This window comes from Vigna angularis, chromosome 6 (assembly GCF_016808095.1).
Source record: "Vigna angularis cultivar LongXiaoDou No.4 chromosome 6, ASM1680809v1, whole genome shotgun sequence".
NCBI lineage: Eukaryota > Viridiplantae > Streptophyta > Magnoliopsida > Fabales > Fabaceae > Vigna > Vigna angularis.
Window position 1 is genome coordinate 30,659,902 of NC_068975.1, and position 21,043 is coordinate 30,680,944.

The following is a 21,043-nucleotide window of genomic DNA, read 5'->3' on the forward strand; positions in this document are numbered from 1 at the left end:
TCACGCATACCACCACCCTGTATTCTTCTGTGAGAATTTCAACCATTTTTCTTAGTTAGTGTTTACCATGTAACCTTAACCGAGTAGTTTTTTTAATAACTTCAGTAGAAGGGTTATGAAAAGGGATGCGATAGTTAGTGGGTTCTAAGTATTTTTTTTTAATCATAGTGGGTTCTAAGTTAAATTATATAATAATCTAATCTATGAAAGAATTTAAAACTGAGTATTATTATTAAGTAATTGGACATTTCTATAATAAGTATATTAGTATCTTTAAATAAAGAATTAAAATATATTGCTTAAAAGTTAGTTGAAACCAGTCCAAAACTATCTATTATTTTTTTTTTCAAAAAGTGACAAGTTTTTACGTACAAGTAAAATCACACTTCTCACTCGAAATATTATCATGCCAAAGATGAAAATAACATAAATCACTCATAGCCACGAGATAATTTACTTACGTAAAAGGGTACCTAGATTTAATAAATAGTGAGGAATAAACATGTATAGGGAAAAAATCATTAATGCCCTTCCAAGAAAATGTACGGAAATATAATTTTCACGAAATGTTATTCCAATGGTAATTATCTTATTTTGAGATATACATTTTTACTTACCTTTCTTGCAAGTGTTGATGGAAAATATATGATTAAAGGCATATTGACAAACAAAACAGACACACATACATTGAATCATAAGCCAAAATACCAAGTTAAGTCGGGGAGGGTGTGAAACTGGTTTCAGTTCACAAAATAAAAAACCGCAGGTTCATAAACCATGTGCAACAAAACAACAAGGAGCGCAAGGTTAGATAATCTCTGTGACGGATGCTAAGACTACATAAGTATGAAGAAACTAGAGTTACAAATACAATTATCCCCACGTATAGCTGTACATGTTGGCCCACTCAATGAAAAATCAATTGTGTTGGAGGGATGGAAACATCCTCATGAATCATATGCTAAACCTATCACCTACACTAATAATAAAAGGTCATTTAGCATAACATAACCCTAACAAGCCCTAAAACACCACTTTTTTTTTCTTTTTTCTAAACGTGGGGATGACAACTGTTAAATTACATCTACAGGTGGATGCAAGAAACGCATAGAATATCTATTAGTGTGTCAATAAAATGGCAGTCATCATCCACACTGATACCTATACTTGCACTGAAACACACTAAATGCTGCCACAGCACTACTGCCACTGAAATGTTCAGAGATTTGTGCTACAACTGACAAACTGCTCACCGTTTTTGCCCTGAGCTTTTCTTTCCCGAAGGACGCCTCCATTTGCTCTGCATAAGCCATTCTTAGTGATTAGCTTAAAAATAAAATGTGCAAGATTTTTATCAGGTAAACAAAAGCAGGCGCGGCGATTCTACAAAGGATGAGTAATTTACCAGCGGCTCGTCATCAGAAACTTCAGCGATTTTGGCACTATCAGGACTCGCTGACTTTATAGGTGATTTTTCCACTTCTCTGGGACTACTTTTCCCATTGCTGTCATTTTGGTTCCCTTCAGAACCGGATTCTTCTCCAATATCATTTTCTCTCAAAGCTCCTCTTGACTCATTGACATCTATCTCTTTCAAACTTTCTGCACCATTATTTTGATCTCCTTGTGGGACACCCTCTTTAGAAAGCCTCCCAACATATTCCTGCTTCTCTTGATCTGATTCTTTCTTATAACTTGAGGTCTTCTCTTTCTTGGGTTTCTTTCCACGTAAAACTGATTTTGGTTTCTTGCTAATTTTCTTCCTTTTAGTTATTATTACACCAGATCCTTCGACCTGTTCCGCTTCAGAACCACCTAGAACAGAAAAACAAACAAAATTTATAAAGAGAGCAGACAATTAATTATATTTATGGTTTGAAACTCCAAGCATAATAGCCATTTCCCTAGGTAATTGGAAAATTAAGAATTAAACATTTCACAAAAACAAGAATACTCACAGATCATATCACATGATACATAGGTTAAGAATATTTAAGCTAAAATCTATTTTAGATTCAATATCCCAAAGCAAAAAATGTATGCAAAACTTAAGACTACGTTAAGAATATAAAAGGGAAAGCTTTTATTAGGAAAAGAACAAGTTTATTACATAGTAAATATGAAAGTCATTTTTTCACTTCCTTAATACAAATTTCCCATCTTGTATTCTTACCACCGGTTCATATGTTGATTTTAACAAAATCTATTACTAGATGAATTTGGTTACTAACCTCTTCCGAGCTTTGTTCCTCTTAATCATCAAAGTGCCTAGTCAAAGACTAGCTACTTCAAGTCAAAAAACATTATTTTACGAATTTCTTTTCATGGGTACGTACGACAGATAAGAGGGAGAATCCCTGGCCAGTCATTAAATTACTGTCTTGTGATCTGGTGGGAACAGGTTCTAGTCGGAGGAATAGACTCTTACAAGGGTAAGGCTGTTTTCATTTTGGCCTTCCCTGACTTCCAAAATGTTGGGAGCATCGTGTACTAAGCTTCCCCTTTCTGGGTATGGCGGATAAAAGATAATGAGTTTTCACAAACTCCACTGCATTCACAACACAACTATTTTCCTAACCGACAAAGATTGTCGTACCATTTGATCGGAATTTGGTAGAACACATTTCCCTTTGAGATCAAGACTGTCTATTTATCTGAATGAATAGTACATCTAAACCTGGATAGTTGACCCGTATTTTTTAAAAGGAAATTATGAAATTATTATTATACAAACAGACAGCCGTTGGTCAACAGGAAGCCATCCTCCTAGGTAAGACATGTAAAGATGTTTAACATACCAATCACCAATTCTACAGAAAACAGATGATTTAGAGCAAGCATGAAGATATATAACCTGCTAGAGGATGAGAGAGTAGTGGTTAAGTTTTATATTGTACAAATATTTTTTTTTTTAATTTCACAAAGTTGCATTGAAACAGAACTACCGGGTTTATGCAGGTCCTGAAGCGTTAAATCCAGATCCATTACACAAATATGACATATAATCAATCAGGTGATGTAAATGAAAAACATATGTGCATCAAACCTTCTACATTGCATTACCTGAGTTAATCTCAGCTTTAGATATAACAGTATCTTCAGGGTTTGTTAAGTCAGAACTCTCTTTGGCATCCTCACGATGGAAATCGATTTTTGAGGCACCTTTTTGTCCATGTTTTACTTGCTTGCTAGGAGATTTACCATTAACTCTAAACAGCATAGGATACAAGTTATAATGATAGAACATTTAATAAAATCATAAATGTGCAATATAATCTCATTTTTTCACTAACATTTGTTTTGTCTTTTTACTTTCTGAAGTACTAGAACTTCTCTGCTTCTTCCCAGTAGACCTATAAAATAATTGAGAAAAATAACCCACAAAAGATGGCAGCACATTCAGAATGGGGTACAAGGCATCCAATGAAGCTAGAAGAAATAAAAACACGACATACTTCAATTCAATTTTTCCAAAATAGTGGAAATTTTTATATTGAGATTTACGTGAAACATATGCCTCCAATTAAAAGTAAACTAAAACTAATTTGAAAAAGGGATACTTACACTTCACGGGAAGACACAGTTTTTGAGAGTTTTAGCTTCTGGAAAAAACAATGTAAAATTGTATCAAACTTCAAAGATATTTGATATATTAGCGGAAACAGAAGAACAGCAAAAATGTGTCAGAAAAAATGAAGGCAAATGGAAAAATGGAGACCTTATTAGGTTTGCCACCCTTGTCAACAAGCTCCCATCGCTCCTTTTCCAAACAGAGCACTTCTACATCCCCATCATCATATAATATCTTCCACATGACATGCCACAGCACAATAATGTCAGAATTGTAAGTTGGAGGCAGAATATTTGCACCAATTCAGAATGTAAGCTTACCACATGTTTCCTCTTTGAAGAATCGTAAGACTTAACATTGCCTTCATAAAATCTGCAGCATATCAATACATCAACATGGAACTTTAATTAGAAATCCTAGGAAGACAATAAGGCAATGGGAATTTAAAAAAATTGTTTCTAGGATCAAACTAAAGAAAACATACAAAAAACACATTAGATGTTATAAAGCAGTACACGGATAATTGATCGAGAGCCAGTCAGAAATATTTAAAGCAATTAATCTGTACAGAAGCAATATGAAAAACTTGATAACTAGGCAAACTAATAAAAGTGCAGTAAAAAAAAGAAGCTAAATCCGTGAGTAATCTTTGGAGGATGTGGTCAAAAAGCTTTCGACATAACTAAAAATTTATATACAATTTTTTTCACATGTCTTAGATTAATAAAAACGGTGGCATCAATATACCATTTTGCTACTTCGACTGATCTCTCAAGATTTAATAGAAGAACTTACTTCTTATCCAAAGGCCACCAAACTTTAATTCTGCAGCCAATTAGATCTTCAGCATCACTTTCACCTTCCTTTGTTATACACTATAGGAAAAAAATCAAAATCAAATTAAACTAATATCCAAGAGACTCACGGGAACACACATTATAGCATGGCATAGACACCCTACTTGAAAACAACTACAACATTGACAGCAATAGAGATGGAGAAATTTACCTTAGCCAATCCTCCAATACTTTTTCTTTTCAGTTTTTTAGCAGATCCTGTGGATGACTTGAATTTGTCACCTTTAGACTTGTCAGTTGGCTTTGTATTATCAGGACTCTGCAAGAGGAAGCAAATAAGCAAAAGTCTACAACGTGATAAATTCAACTTTAAGATCCTATAGTGGTATAAATCTGCCTGACAGTAAGATTTCACCTTCATGTCATGCTCTTTAGATTTGTCATCATGATAGCTCTTGGAAACCTTGGCTTTTGCTTGTACTGAGGGCTCAGTGCCTTTAACCTTTTTTCTCTGAATTGTTTTGCTATCTGTATCGGGGGTAAATTCTGCACCCGATAGCAACTTCACTCTAGAAGAGTCTTCCCCTGAACCTCTCGGAGGAGCCTTTGATGGGGTACTACTCGACCTTGATTTTCCATGGGCAAAGGAAGACCGTTTACGTTTAGGCACTGGAACCAGGGTTAAGTCTTCTCCTTTTCGCTTTTTAATTGTTGCCCGCTCTGGATCCTTCTGCAACTTCTTACTCAATGAATTTTCATGACCGTTAGTAGATTCAAAATTAGTGGATAATCCCAAGTTATCTATGTTAATTTGTCTGACCACATTTAGGATATCGATATCGTTTTCAGCCTTTTTTGTTTCAGCTGGCACAGCCTTTTTCTTTTCAGCTGGCACAGCCTTTTTCTTTTCAGCTAGCACAGCCTTTTTCTTTTTAACTCTTTTGCCCTTGGTTCCCCGAGATTTTATGTCCTTTATTATTTTTCCAAGGGACATTTCTTTTCTATCTTTTTCACGGTCCTTTGAAGTGTCATCCTCAGCTAATTGAGATGAAACCTGACATATGGAAGAAACACTGTCACTTAATATAAGACTTCAGAAGCACTAAAAGTTACTCTTTAACATTACCATTTGCGCCAAACATACCATTTCTAATTCAAGTGATTCAAAGTGAGCCAAGACACTTTCATCAGCCAACCAGGATTTCTCTTTGCTCACCTGCCAAATGAAATTACACTAATAACCATTTCTTTTTAATTAATAGAAATAAACCAAGATCTTAGATATATGTTCAAATCGGTCAATGAAATACAAATTCGAGTTCCATGTACAATGTTAGAATCTTATACATATGTTAGAATCCTGTAGAACATAATAATTGATGAGATTAGGATCAAAAAGTATTTGGGATGCATTTTGTAACACTTTCCAATTTAGCATACCAGAAGGAAACTCTAAAGTTTGACAAGAAAGAAGAATACCATGGGGCCACTTTCCTTCTCACATGCTTTGTATAGCATTGGAGGTAGAGAAACTGAATGAGACAACGCTTGTAAATCAACATCCTTTGCTACTAGACGATTAGTAATTGCTAACCCAAGGTCACATATGGCATGTGAGTTCTGGCCATTCATTGATCACAAATGTAAGATTACAGTCTCATTACTTTGACATTAGCAACTTTTATCTATATTGTAAAAGAAGGTAATTTAGCCTCAACCTTTGATTTTGATGCATCAACCACATCTTCGGATTGCTTAATACTCCAAAAGATAGAAGTAATGGTAGATATAATTTCCTTCTCATTGTTAATAGCTACTTCTGACTTGACGTCATCATCTCTTTGCACTAGCATTGATAGTATCAAGTGTAGCTGTCTGAAAATTCAGGACAGAATGAAAATTCTGTAAGAATGAGAGTTCTCCACATGTCCCATATTTTGATATTGTATAAACCAAATTAGTATGTAGATAAATTGAAGTGTTACAGCCAAACAAAAAGGCTATTCATACAGACCGAACATGTTGAGGACGTTCAAACCGGGCAAATATTTTATAAAATAACACAGGGAACTCATGAAACAAAACAAAAATTTACTGCACGCACAAAAGTGAGATTTAAAATTATTCCAAACTAAAGATTTATCTGAGTTTTTCCATAAACTGCAACAAAAACAAACTTTCAAGGAAAGCAAGTTATATTATTTTAATCTACATACAACTCCAATAAGCATTATTAGTAATACAAATCATAACATCAGTATACAGCTCACTAAGGATGCATTTGGGATAGCCACAAAAAAATTCAACAATTGATAATAAGTATAATCGACTATTGTTATAATCAATTTTTTCTTTGGACAAGTTTGCTTAAAAGTTCATTTTTAAGATAGTTAATCTTGCTTGGATGCAACAACAAAAAATCAGCTATTCAAATGAAGAAAAAAAAACATGAATGAAATTGAAAGAGAAAAATAATTTCTGGAAAATAATAAATATGCTACAAATTTTCAAAATCATAAAATCATCTTATTTTTCGGAAAGAAAATTAAAACTACAAATTTAAGGTATTAACATACAGCTGAAATATCAAAGCAAAGTCAACCTACCCTCCCCACCCCCACTGCAGAGGTGAAGAAACAAATAATTTCTCAAAATTAAGTAGTCCCAAAACATAGGCTAAATATTTTTACAAAATGGTTTAGGTTTAATTTAACCATATAAAACTGGCTTGTAAGTCAGGGACTACCCTCATTTATATCCCACCATATAAAACTGGCTTGTAAGTCAGGGACTACCCTCATTTATATCCCTCATTTATATACTGTATTTTGACATATTTCTAGTTAATATGGGACTTGGGTTTTTCCTATACACCCTCTCACATACAGCATTATTGGGCTTGGTACATGAATAATGTTAGAGATCTCACATTGACTGGCCATATAAGCAAATAGTAATACATAATTGAGTGCAAACCTTATCTTACAAACATGTTTTATGAGGTTGAACTGGACTTAAATCCATTTTGTAAGATGTATCAAAATTTATTCTAACAACGTTTGTAGAGTCTATCACCCACAAATATTTAGCATACCATGTTCAAGATGTCTTAGGGTGTCAGAATTGCCCTCACTTATATAGTGCATTTTGACACTATTTCTATTTAATGTAAGAGTTAGGTCTTTTCCAATAAATACGTATCCAGTTCAGAGATGTCCTATATGGATGAAATAGTACCTGTATAGATTATGGTATGCTTCAACAGTCTTACAGTCATCAATATTGGGGCAGGATAGGTTAGCAAGGGCATGAACTAGGTATGTAAGGATGTATTCAGGGTAAGCGGTCAAGGAATTTGCATCCGATTGTCCAGAAAGCTGCCAAGCCCTGGTTTGGTGATGCATGTGAATAATGTCATTCAGGTTCTGCTTGTCCTGCATTAACAAACACATATCATCATTAAGACAAAATTGACATCAAAGAAAGTAATTTTGCAATTGCAAAAAGGAATGAGTCAAACAAAATATTACCACTGCAAACTCCTCTGGCTTGGAATCCTTGGATCCAAATATGTTGAATATAAAGGCACATGCATATTTGGTATCTAAAAGGTTGTCCTTTATATATTGATGAACTTTGCTTAAGAAAACCTTCTTAGCTTGAGGGAAACCAATCTATCAGACCGGAAAGAAGACAGAGAAGCAGTTATTTATACATTGAAATCAAATTTTCAACAAACCAATTTCAGCTTACATTTAATTTTGTCTTGGCAATAATGTGGTGAACAAATCATAAATGCTATATAAGAAATTAAGTATACAGAAGGAGGAACGTACCTCTGTTATTCTTAGAGTTAAGTGGAAAATATCAACAGGTATCTTGTGATCCCAGAGCCTTGATAAACGAAGAACTGCCTTTGCAGAAGCAAGTCGCAAATGGGCCTTATCAACTGAGCTGCAAGAGGTCATAAATGAGTATGAAGTGGCATCTAAACCACAGAACCATTTGAAATGAAAAAGAGAAAAACTGATAATTCTCAGATAAATTAACGAAAACATTTAGCTCTGTCAAGCTGATATACCTTGACTGTAGTTCCTTTGATATTTCGCCATAAGACAGTATGTTTCTCAGGATACCCAGAAGACCATCTATACCAGGACGAACATGAGCATCTTTGGCTGGCAAGTAGCTTTTCACTAGGGTTTTTATGCCATATATCTGTAGTAAAGAAAGAAGAAAAAAAGCTCAACATGGAAAACCTACTAGAACTATCCAATGAATCAAATTATAGAATACAGATACCATCCAAAGTATCTAAAAAATCAGAATAGAATATCGTCCTACCTTCAAAACACAAAGATCACTCCTATCGTCCCAAGATATTCTTGAGTGATCTTCTTTCTGAAACCATGATAAAAGCATTTAAATAGAAACTAATTACTTCCATAATTATATTTTAAAGGAGAACACCGTGGAATGGAATTTGAAAGGCTTACACTATCACTTTTCAGAATCTTGTTGATTATAAATGCTTCAATTTCACTTTCTCTAGTTTCAAATACAGGCATTGCAGTCTGTGCTATACACCCCAGAGACTGTAATACTGCAGGTAGATGTGTTTTCTCTTCCAGCATATCTACAAGTCTCTGCATATAAGGTGAGAACAATCAAAATATATAAAAAATCACAAATACAGGGAAAATGACCTACTTCCTTTGAGGCCCAAATTACACTTACACCTTCTTTGTTGGAAAACTACCTCTAACTCCCATACTTAAAATATTGTTCTTGAACTTTGACACCTTCACTTTCTAAGAAATCATACATACACACCCCTTACTATTTATGTCAGAGTCCATATAGACCCCCTTAAAAATGACAAAGCCCAGGAGGTAGGTGTAATTTTTCAAACAAGGGTTTACATGTAACTAGCCCTAATTGGAGGTCAGCATAATTATCCTGTAACAAATAATTTAAATATATTAAACCTTGTACAGAACAGAAAGAGACTTGAGGCCATCGTCCTTTGTAATTGCAGCCAGAGCGTGAACAGCATACTTGGCTTGTATTTGACTTCCTTCTAAACATAATCTCTCCAAAATAAGGTCTACAGAACTGCTTGAAACAAGGAGCAATAGGAATGTTATAAATGGAAATGGATATAAGAGTCATCAAATTTAACAGTATAGTCTCCCAATAAGGTCTACAAAATTGCATGGTACAAGGAATAATAAGAATATTATAAAAGAAAGTGGATCTAAGAGTTATCAAATTAAGAGTGACACCTTGATGTAACTGCGAGCTGTTCACGAATAGTACCACCAGCCTTTGCCAAAACATTCAGAACACCCTCTTTAATCATATCACTATTATCCTTAAGTAAATTCACCAGCTCCACCTCAGTGCCACTAAAAAGATATGGACAGAATCGAGCAATTATCTGCATCTCATCATTAGTCAACCAGAAAGTTAGTGTTAGAGATATGATTTGATTAGAAAACGAGATTCCAGTATTTTAATTTTCTTGTCCAAAATGACTGAAAACATGATATTGCTTGATGACAAAATCATGCAACCATAAGAAATAATAGAAAGGGGCACAGCAAAAACACAAGCATCCAAACTCACAATGCTGTTTTAAAATTTTGATAAACCATAATTGGGACTTCTAACAGCTTATATGTAAGAGATGAATATGCTTCTTGATGCCTCTTTAAAAGATGCACAAACCTTGCCACACCATTCCCACAAACTAAATTCTAACCATAAAGTATGCGTTTCTTCAAAAGTTTGAGCTTAAAGGCATTCTATATGTGGAACTGTGTTAGAAATATCAAGAAACTTAAGTTTCAGGGCTTAAGTAATCATCCACTAATCTGAAAAAGCTATAGAAAAGTTTAGGATTTATATCTTTGCCACCCCCACCCTCCCTTCTGCAATGAACTAAAGTGAAAATTGTTTAGCATATCCAATACACAATACAAATATCGAAAAAACAAAAAAAGTCAATAAACCTAGAAAGGGCATATTCTTACCACTAATATGTTCATACAATATTGTATATGATGATCATTCTCTGAGGATTTATTTGTGATGATTTCTGAAAGAACAGCTTTCACATGCTCCTTGTTGAAAAGTAAATAGGAACACTTTATATAAAGGGTATTCAGAAATTCATAGAGCTGATGATTTTCACCGAGTATTTTAAGGAATTCATCCTGGAGATAAAAAGCAAATAAATAGCTAACATCAGTAAATAACAAACTACAAACTACAGTTCCTTTCTTTCTATAATAGAAAAAAATAAATAAATAAAAGTTAAGAGCAGTTAGTCCAAACCATAATGAGATATTACCATTTCGATGTTCAAATACTACTCTCCTAAGTCCTAATAGACTCCCAAAGTTAAGAGCTCGTTGAAATTACAATTTATGAAATTCATCTAATTGGCACCTTAAAAGAGTTCATACAAGTAACAGAAACACAGTAATAGAGACACGGTGAAATGCATTGGCAACAAGTTCTGAAGCTTATAAATCTATCCCACAGGATTTGCGTCAAAGACCAATTCCTATCAGTTGCAGCTATAACTACCCCAATCGGTATCTCTAAACCATATCCACAAGTTTTAGATTATATTACCCTGTATTCACGAGTTTGTTGGAAGCTAGTATTTGGATCAACAAGATCTGTCAAAATTTTCCAGAGATTAGGATCTTGTAATTGATCAAGAATCTGAAAACTCTCTTCTGCCTTTGTTGGGTCAGCAAATGAACGAGACATTACACGGAAACAGAACACAATCTTTTTTTGGACCTCAGGAATGTCTTTCCCCTGCATTTAAATGAGATCAAGCCCATTTTCACATCAAATATCCTCTGAAAGTTCACATTTCCAACATCCACAGTAACATACCTGATTAGTCTGCCTCAGAGCTAAATATTTTCGCATTTCTTCCTGTAATCTGGTACCAAGTTGCACCATGAAAAGTAAAAATTTGAGACACCAGGAGGAATATAAGCCATTCAGTAGTAAAAAAATGTACCTTTGTTTTTGTTCAAGTATCTTTTCAAGAGCCTTGGCTTCCACTTTATCAAATCTAGAGAAAATCCCAACCCAATGTTTAACTATATCATTGATTGAAAAATCTGACGGAAACAAGGATTCACAAAGAATTGATTCAATTATATCCGATCTGCAGAATGAAAAGTGAACAAAAGAAATATCAATAACTAACATTTTATTCCTGAGGGAAAAAAAATAACAAGAAAATTAAAGCATATGGAAAAGAAAGAAACAAGCTTAGAGGCTACAATAGTTTAGATAATCGCCACTTTCCAGTTTGTATAAGTATGTTGATACTGGAAGAAAAAATATCAGAAGCACAAAAATACATAAATCAAAGCAATGAACAACTTGAAAGTCATTGATCTAGTACACCAATGGCCTTTCTGAATGACAGGTTATCTATAAGGAGGGGGCATTTGAAATTTACAGCTATTTCAATCTTGATATTCTCTATATAAAAATTGAGACTTTAAATTTGATGCACAGTCTGATAGGTTTCTGAATTGGAAACCTATCTAATTCGCACTATCACACACAAAACAAACAGAAAAAAGAGTATATTTTTGTATAACTGCACAGCCACAACCACCAAGAAAGCCAAGTTCTCTCTCCACAGGATAGGAATGATCCTGTCTATACATGTATACCATTCAAAAGGTGCCTATTACTCAATTACATCAGCTCTTTTATAGGAGCTTTATTTCCCGCCCAAACTATGATTACAGTTATAACTGCCTGTAGCCTCTCCCCCTCTTTATTCCCTTTTTTCTTCCTTTCATAAACTCTCCGTACCCTATCACAGTCATTCTACAATATTTTGCACCATAAACCAATCTTGTATCAGTAGCTTGTTTAATGAGTTTGACTATGTTAAGAATTGCCAGAGAAATCAAAATCATTAATGACTTACAAAATTTGTTTTTCTTTAATAAGCAAACTTACAAAAAATTGTTTTATTGGTAGTGAATCAAAATTAAATTAAAAAATGTATTCATAAAGAAAAACTGGCATGCTAATACTAACAAAAACATATATTAACATGAAACTATGCACATGGTATAATATTTAGGCATTTACTCCAAGATAATCACATCTAAAAATGATCTTGATCATGTAAGACAAGAAGCTGTAATTAGTGGTGTTACAACAAGTTTTAAAAGACTTCTACTTTCTCAATAATCTGAGGTGTTAGCTAAAGAGTATGTAGCTTCAGATGAGGAGTGTATTCAAACTTACAACTAAAAATTAATTTTAAGAAAATAATAGGTATGTCCTTATTCTATTCTCACATAACAGTAGTGGATTATCTCCCATTAACATCGTATGAAAATGAAAAAAAAAACTTCATATTATAAAAAATAAATTACCACAAAGCAAATAATGACAGAGATATAACATAACCAAATATCTTATGCAGCATCAGTGTTTCACCTGAAATCTTTGTCATAGAAACATCTAATGATCTTCCCTGGAATCCAGTCATATTCACTGGGATTAACTGTGTTGGAACTATTCTCACAAAAAGCTCTATATATCTCAGCCAATCTCCCCATAGTATACTTTTTAACAAGTAGCTGGAAATGTAAAGCCAGACAAGGATTTAGCTGTGGTAAGTTAAAATAATCAGAGTTTAGAGAGAATGTTAGGCAATGGGTAATTTAGATTATAGAGGTATACATACAGATTTATCACAAAGCCGCTCAGCGACAAGTTTCACAGTTTCATGAGAGACTGCATTTAGGGTATGACATGCTACATCACAGATAACATCCACAACTTGCTTTCGAAATTTCTCATCAGAATCCAGCAGTCCATCAGAAAGGGAAGCTAAAAAGGTGTACCCAAATGAATTTAGAAGATATAGAAAAAAATATATAAAAAGCTGGGACTGAATATCTTGTACATGCATCCAAGGGACTCACAGATAATTTGAGGAGCTTCAGCCCTTAAAGGATTTGACAGCAGACAACTCTTTGCATGCTCAAGGACAGACATGCGAACCCCAAAATCTCTATCGGTCAATCTCTTTAAAAACTCTGAAAATGTTGTCTGAAGTGCTTCAGAAATGGAGGATCCAGGAAGAGAAATTATATCCCCAACCAAGTTCACTGCTTTCAAACGACTTTCGAGCTTGTCAGTCTGCAAATGTTCAATTACAAATGAGAATCAGGCATCAAATGTGAATATCAGTCAAAAGTATAACAATCTATGACAAACTAAATTTAATAGGGAATAAAAAGATGTAAAAGTGACTCTTAGCAATGGTGAGATCTTTTTCCTAGTCCTGTTTGTTTTCATTCAAACAATAAAAACCCTCCTTTCCATTCTCTGTTTTCTGTCTTGGGTTCTTGTCAGAAACTCACATTCTAAAGCACAGCTATTTACAAAGCATAACATGATGTCATTAAATTTAAATAATGAAACTCCTTTACAATAGCATCAAGGTCGTTTAAATGGAAATAATTTAGAAACCACATAGAGCATCACAAAAATCAATAAATCAGTATTCACCATTAGCTCTCTTGTAACATAAGGAAAAACTTCATATAGGATCTGAGGAGCACAGCAATAGAGATCGTAGATAACTTCATCGTATTGAACTTGACTGTTCATTTCCTGGCTGTCTCCTGATATTAATGATAGTAAAAATTGTTTGATACTCGGTTCAAGTTTCTCCATGCATTGTTGTACAATACTCAAGGAAAGCTTCCTTGCAGCCCCAGAAACATCCTGCAATAAACAAAATTTAGACAATCGTGTTTACTATATAATATTAAAGATGATACATAAGACAACATTCATTCTCCAAGTGCATCAGCTACTGCCTAAAACAGGAAAAGAAATTATATAAGAAAAAGTACTCACTCTTCTGTCACGGCCTAGTGTAGACAGTACAATAGACAAAAGATCCGGATGTACATCCTCACTTTCTTCTAAAAGAACAGCCATTATGGTTTGCATGGATGACAGAACACTCTCTGGATGATCATCTCTGTGCATGAAATAAAGTACACAGGTATCACTGATTGATCTAAAGAGGATTTTTAATCAAGAAAAGTACTATAGAAATGTGACATTTGAAAAGTACTACTTAAGATTAACACTTCAAAGTTAACATCACACAACACACAGAAGTAATACTCAATATATATGATTGATAAACCAAAATTGGACAATACAAAAAACTGGTAGAATAATTAGTAATAGATAAAAAACAGTCATCATCAAATAAAGAAACAATCAATCTAAGTACACAAATACTAGTGTTATACACAGCAAAATTGTAGGTAAAGAAATATGTCAATCATCACACTAAAATATCCCAATGTAATGTAGGACAGTAAGCAATAGACTGAGAGATATTAGTTTCACTACTTCAGAATTACAATATTTGTTTCTCCACTCCAAAACATCACATTCAAAGTATACAAATATTTCAGTTTCTGCATATCTAATTATCTTAAATTCATTTTCTCTTTTCTTTTATCAGAAATAGAACAGAACCTTTCAGGGAAATATAACTCTATAATGAACTCACACCTTCAACTAAGTAAAAGACTTTGTGATGAACTAACCTGGCAACTGAAAAGAAAGTACGGAACATTTCATTCACCAGATCATCACATTCAAGATCCAGCATTACAACACAGGATCTATATTTTGCAAGAGTCTCCAGTATAGCAACTCTCCGATCAAAGGATGGGCCACTTGTATCACTCAGACCACTAAAAGTGCCCACAATCAACTGAAATATGTCCTGCAAAGTGATATAATAATGATTAGGATGAAGGAGACTATGTTCCCAACTATATTTGTCTTCTTGTTTGACTAAAAGTAAAGGGGTACTTCAAATTATTTTTTCATATAAATAGAATAAATGAAAGATACCTTTAGAACATCATCACTGTAAGGAGCTTCAGGAGCGGTGATTCGAGTAATCTCACAAACACATATTGCAACTAGAAGCTTGACGTCACTATCCTCGTGCTTTAGCAGTTCTGGCTTAACAATTGCATTAAAAAAGGGCTTCATTGACTCCAATGTCGAAGCTGATGGTGATTGATCCAAGTCAGTAAGGCATGATGCAGCTTGCTGTAGATAGAACAACATTTTGTTGAGGGAGGTTAGTAGTTGCCAATAAAAAAATATTGCTTTTGGAAAAGCAAATTTTAATGCAGCACAGCAGTAACATAAGTAAAAAATAATGGAATTTACAGCACACATTTGATTATTTTGGCCTGCATTATATGCCTGTGAACTAGTTTTAATAGTCAAGTGTAAACTTGATTTTCTGTTTTTGGGTGATACCACACATTCATTATGCCGTAGGAAAATAGAAAATCCATAACATAGAGAAGCTACGAACCACTGAGAAGTGCATACTTTTCAACACCTTACAGTAATGTTGAGCAGAAAGAAAGAAATTTCTACAAACACTTAAAAGAAACGTATTATTTGTTATGATTAGAGAGTAGATCCAGAATTAAAAGAGTAGCTTGGTAACAAAAGAACTGTATTGAGACTGTGTCATATGTCCATAAGACCTACCTAAAGTGAAGCCTTAATACGTTTGTTAACTTTCTCTCTTCACGTTGTGATTGCTTTATCAACAAGGATCTAGGATTTTGAGACTAAACTACTATTACTAGTCACTAACCATATGGTTACCAACTTACAGGAACAGCACACACATTGAACCACATCAAGCCTTATCCATATACTACCTTAAAAGGATCCTCAGGTTTTTCCAAGAAGATAACATTTAAGAGAACTACAGCTCTAATAGCCTTCCTAAGCAAAACACCGAATTTACTACCATATATGTATCATGTTGTGTTGGGAACCAGTCAATTTGTTTGATACAGTATACGTAAACTAGTTAGATTTTAAGATTGATAATCATTCAGCAAGTGTGATGCTACATCTTCCTAATTCAATGCTTTTGGTGGGGGAGGAGGGTATCCTTCTTAATTTATCTCATAGTCCAATTCTAATAAACAACACTTTCAACCTTAAATACACTTGAAAATGGAAATTGAACCATAATTCATTCATACATGCCAAATTCCATCACGCTAATTAGAATAAACCTGGCCTCGGTTAAGTAAGCAGCAATTTGAATAAGTATCTTCTTTTCACTTCTAATCCCACCATCTTTGTGAAATTTTGAATATTCAGTAGCTTCATCTTTTTCCACTAATCCAACCAAAATATCCACAGATTTATTAAACTTAACTAGAGCACAAGACAAAACCAACTTAACAAACACAGAAAATAGACCTAGAGCCCCTTCAAAAACCATTCACAAACTAACCGGACTCAAAAGCCATTCTAGAAACACTCAATCTCCCAATTGTTCCTCTCAATTTCAAAAGACCAACTACCAAAACCAAAATCCTCAACTAATTACAAACCACCTACACGAAGAACCACAAAAACGGAGACCCTATACACGCATTTGAACTCAATTCACTCATTCCAACAGAGAAATCAACTTAACCGAGAATAAGAGTCACAGTTTTCCTAACCTGAACTCCCCAAACAGAAAATAACGAACATAACTAACCCCAAAAAACAAAAAAGAGTTTGAAATTTCCGCAAAAAAACACGAAATTGTCGAAGCGGGTCTAAAACAATTACGAAACGAAGCAACGAGAAACTCGGAGACACACACCTGCAAGAGCTCGATGAGAGCGTCGTGGGAGGAGGGAAGAGATTCGAGCTTGGATCCCAGCTCCTCGAGCAGAAGGTGAAGCTTCTGAGCCATGTTGCGCAAAACGACGTCGTTTCAGCGACGAGCGTGCACTTTCATAGAGTTTGGACTAGGCTAAGAGCTAAGGAAGAAGAAGAAAGTGAAGCAGTGTGAAAATAAGAAAAAGAGGAGGGTTTGCCTCTCTTCTCTCTCTCTATCTTGTTTTTGTGTTGCGTTGTGAAGTTCGATTTTCGAACAGCGAAGCCAAATCCAAATCTAAGCCAAACTTCACGCGCTGACTTTTTACCTTTTTGTTTTGCAGCTGTGACCTCTGATTTTACTCGTATTTCCGAATCCTCCCGTTTCTGCCCCGCGCGTCTTGCAATTGCGCCCCTCTCATAATTGGTCTTGTTTGAGAAAGTACGTAAATAACACAAGAGACAATTTTAATGAAGTTAACCTTTTTTTTCCGAAATAGAAGTGTGATTGAGAAGTGGAGTTTTTAGTTGCCGTCACTCGCGTACTGTACTCAGTTTTTCGAACATGCATTTATCAGACCATGTTAAACCGTGAACAATCTTAATTACTGCGAAAACCTTTTTAAAAATGTCAATAATATTGATTGCTGTCCAAATACCACGAATCTTCTTTTAAATTTAAAAGTTATTTTATTTAAAACTAAACATTTCATGTACTGTAAAAATTTAGCATGTTATCTTTTTAAAAAATTGCATTTTTGTTAAATCAATAAAGATGTAAAATCTAATCTTAGGATTGTGTTTTTTTTTTCTGAAAAACACATTTTTTAGCAAAAATTAAGTTTCTTCCCACTTTATTTATGACACTTTAGTGTTTATGAAAAAATGTTGACAAATAAATTATACAAAATTCTGATTTATGAATTCCTTCGAAGGTCGTGCATTTTTCGAATTTATAATTCTCTTAATATGTTAATGTCTAAATCTCCTTCAATTTCTCTCATAACAAAGTCGTCATCCCCAATATAAATTGTTTAGGTAACTATTGGAATTAAGACGAATCATCTCCAAACACCCAATTCTAAATATATAATTCTATATGTACTAATTTATAATATTTAAAGAGTTTATTTGAGTTTTCCTAAAAAGAACATTTAATTTCTTTATCAAAAAAAAACACTGCACTTTTTAAATGTTTATTAGAGTTTTTTAAAACGTAAAAGTCGATAATAGGTTAAAAACAACTTCTTTTAATAAATTATTTGGAGTAAATGATTTAAACAAGCTGATTTATTATATTATGGTGCAGACTAATGCAATAAATACAAACTTCATAATAGACCTTTTTGTTTAATGAATAAAGTTATCGGTAAGCTTGTACCTGAATTGGGATGAGATTTGAAAAACCATAAAAGAAAAGAAAGAAAAAGAAAAGAGAATTGAAAACTATATTTATTTGAATTAAATTAGAAACCAAATGCAAATAATTTACAAGTAATTGATTTGATTTATTAAAAAAATTATAAAGAGATAATCTATAAAATGGTATATTATTATTATTACTGTTGATATTATTATATTATAATAGTAACTAGTAGCAGTAGTATTACCATTATTGTTTATTTTGTAACTATTTTTACACAATTGTCGTTTTTATTTGTAGAAACGTGATATCTATTTTTTGTCCTCCATTTAGTTTTATTTTATTTAAAAAAATTTAATGTGATTCTTTTTCTTAGAAAATGTATTAAAACCATTTGAAAGTTGATCACTATCTTGACTTTTATTATTATTTTCTTCTTCTTCCTCCACCTTCCACCACTACATCTCTTCTCTACCGCACACTACACTTACTGTCTACTTTTTGTTTTATTCTATGCATTTTTTGTTTTATTCTATCCAAAAAAAAATTATTCTTAGCCATTGACTTATCATTAGTATTAATCTAACTTTAAAAATGAAATTGAGATTACCATCTAACATTAAAAAATCACAAAATGGAAACTCCTAAACTCACAAACACATATGAACAAAAACGTAATGATTTCGAGACTAGGTTTGATGAAATGAACAAGAGTGGTGAGGGTTTTAAGTGATCCTTAGTTGAAGTACCAATTCCTTCCCGTGATGGCCAATAGCCATCAATAGGAGAAGGTCCTAACTCTCCTTCGAGTCAAGTAATTTGTTATCGAAAATATATAAAGAAGGTTAAAATATGGAGAGTATACAAACCTTAATCCTTTATTCATTTGAATGAATTTGGGGGAAAGTGATTGAGTGAATTTGAGAAGATTTGAAGATAAATTTTTTGTTATTTATTTGAGTGAATTTGGAGGTAAGTTAGAGTGAATTTGGAAGCAACGTTTGTGAGACTTAGTGTAGGATTTGATTGATTTGACATATTAAAAAAAATTACTTCCAAATTCACTCTCACTTACCTTCAAATTCACTCAAAGAAACAACAACAAAATTTATTTTTAAAACCACTCAATCACTCTCCCTCAAATTCATTCAAGTGAACAAAGCCTAAGAGATGGAGAAAGATGAGGAAGGAGACAAGGGCGGTGGAAGGATGGTGGATAAGAGAATGAGAAAAGGAAAAAAGTGGATAAGAGAGGGAGAAAGGGAAAAGAGGGAGAAGAAAAAAACAAAACTAGAAATTATTCACCTTTCGAGCATAAGGATGCAAATTAATTTCTTTGACCTATCCTATATAACATTTAGTCTACAAGTTTATAAGGTTTATTTTGTTATTTTCTATAGTATGTAAAATATCAAATTGTGGGATTTTAATAACCTTAATTCAAGTGAGGGGTAGCGATACCAAAGTAGGTATGAAAATGAATGTTCCTACTAAATGAAATTTTACCTATCTTATGCTTTAGAGTTCAATTAGATATCAACGTGCCTTTGAAAGTTTTGTTATCCATGATAAAAAATTATGTTCACTTTTCATCAAATGATGAGTGGAAAAGGGCTGAAAAATGTGAGTTCTTAAAACCATTTTATGTAATAACTAATTTGATTTTAGATTCTTCTTATCCAACGTTTAATCATGACTTCGTGCAAGTTTGAAAAATTAAATGTTTGTTGCAGGAAAATGTAAAAAGTGATGATTCGACGATTAAAGATATGTAATTGAGTATGATGAACAAATTTAGTAAGTATTGGAATCAATAATATGACATCCGTGTATTACTAGGACTATTTTTGATCCATGAATGAAGTTTGAAAGAATTTGATTTTGTTATAAAAAAATTAATCTTTCTACTTGTGAAGATAAGATTAATGCTTTTCAATGATAAAAATGTATAAATTGTTTAAAGAATGTGTCAAATTGCATTAAAATAAGTAAAATATTTCAAGTTCTCAAGTTTTCCCTACAACACATCAACCTTTTTTTTACTAACGATGAACCAATTATTAATGCATTTGATGTAAGTTTTTAATTCTCAATTTTTTTCTTACTTATGATGAATAACATATTAAATTTGTTTCATGATGTCTTAGGAGTATTGTTGATTATTTGAGTCAACATGTTGATAACACCGGAATGTCTGAATTGAATCTTTATTTAGATTAAGGAAATCTTGGTCCTAGGTTTTTTTATAAGTTGGATGTATTGAGTTGTTGGAGGGATCATTGAGATCATTATCTAAACTTGTCCAAGATGACTTATGATGTTCTTAGCATTCCAATCACTACAGTTGCTAGTGAGTCTGCCTTTAGTTTTGATTTTTGTGTGCTAATCAAATGTCATTCCTCCGTTCTTCGAAAGAATGTTAAGGTAATAATTTTAACTCAAAATTGGTTACATGGTTTAAAACTAACAAGTAACATTATTTCTAGTACTATGAAATTAATTTAATTATTTATTACTTTATGTTTCAATATTATTAGTTAACATTTTTTTATTGTATTATAGATGTGGATAAAG

General features: G+C 33.2%; 1 protein-coding gene across 1 annotated transcript; it reads right to left on the reverse strand.

The window, feature by feature from the left end:
* Window positions 1-807: 807 nt before the first annotated feature.
* Window positions 808-17,412, reverse strand: LOC108342924 (sister chromatid cohesion protein PDS5 homolog A). Its single transcript, XM_017580832.2, has 33 exons — window positions 17,111-17,412; window positions 15,325-15,528; window positions 15,012-15,193; window positions 14,302-14,428; window positions 13,948-14,166; window positions 13,359-13,575; window positions 13,118-13,263; window positions 12,868-13,010; window positions 11,414-11,563; window positions 11,284-11,332; window positions 11,011-11,202; window positions 10,404-10,586; window positions 9,654-9,808; window positions 9,357-9,483; window positions 8,865-9,014; window positions 8,713-8,769; window positions 8,450-8,586; window positions 8,205-8,322; window positions 7,899-8,042; window positions 7,606-7,802; window positions 6,087-6,243; window positions 5,848-5,988; window positions 5,513-5,584; window positions 4,784-5,422; window positions 4,580-4,687; window positions 4,367-4,446; window positions 3,892-3,943; window positions 3,719-3,805; window positions 3,565-3,602; window positions 3,294-3,353; window positions 3,064-3,209; window positions 1,406-1,815; window positions 808-1,300 (listed from the first exon to the last, which is right to left on the reverse strand). The coding sequence occupies exons 1-33, from the start codon at window positions 17,201-17,203 to the stop codon at window positions 1,250-1,252; spliced, it is 5,031 nt and encodes a 1,676-aa protein (XP_017436321.2). The 5' UTR covers window positions 17,204-17,412; the 3' UTR covers window positions 808-1,249.
* Window positions 17,413-21,043: the final 3,631 nt, after the last annotated feature.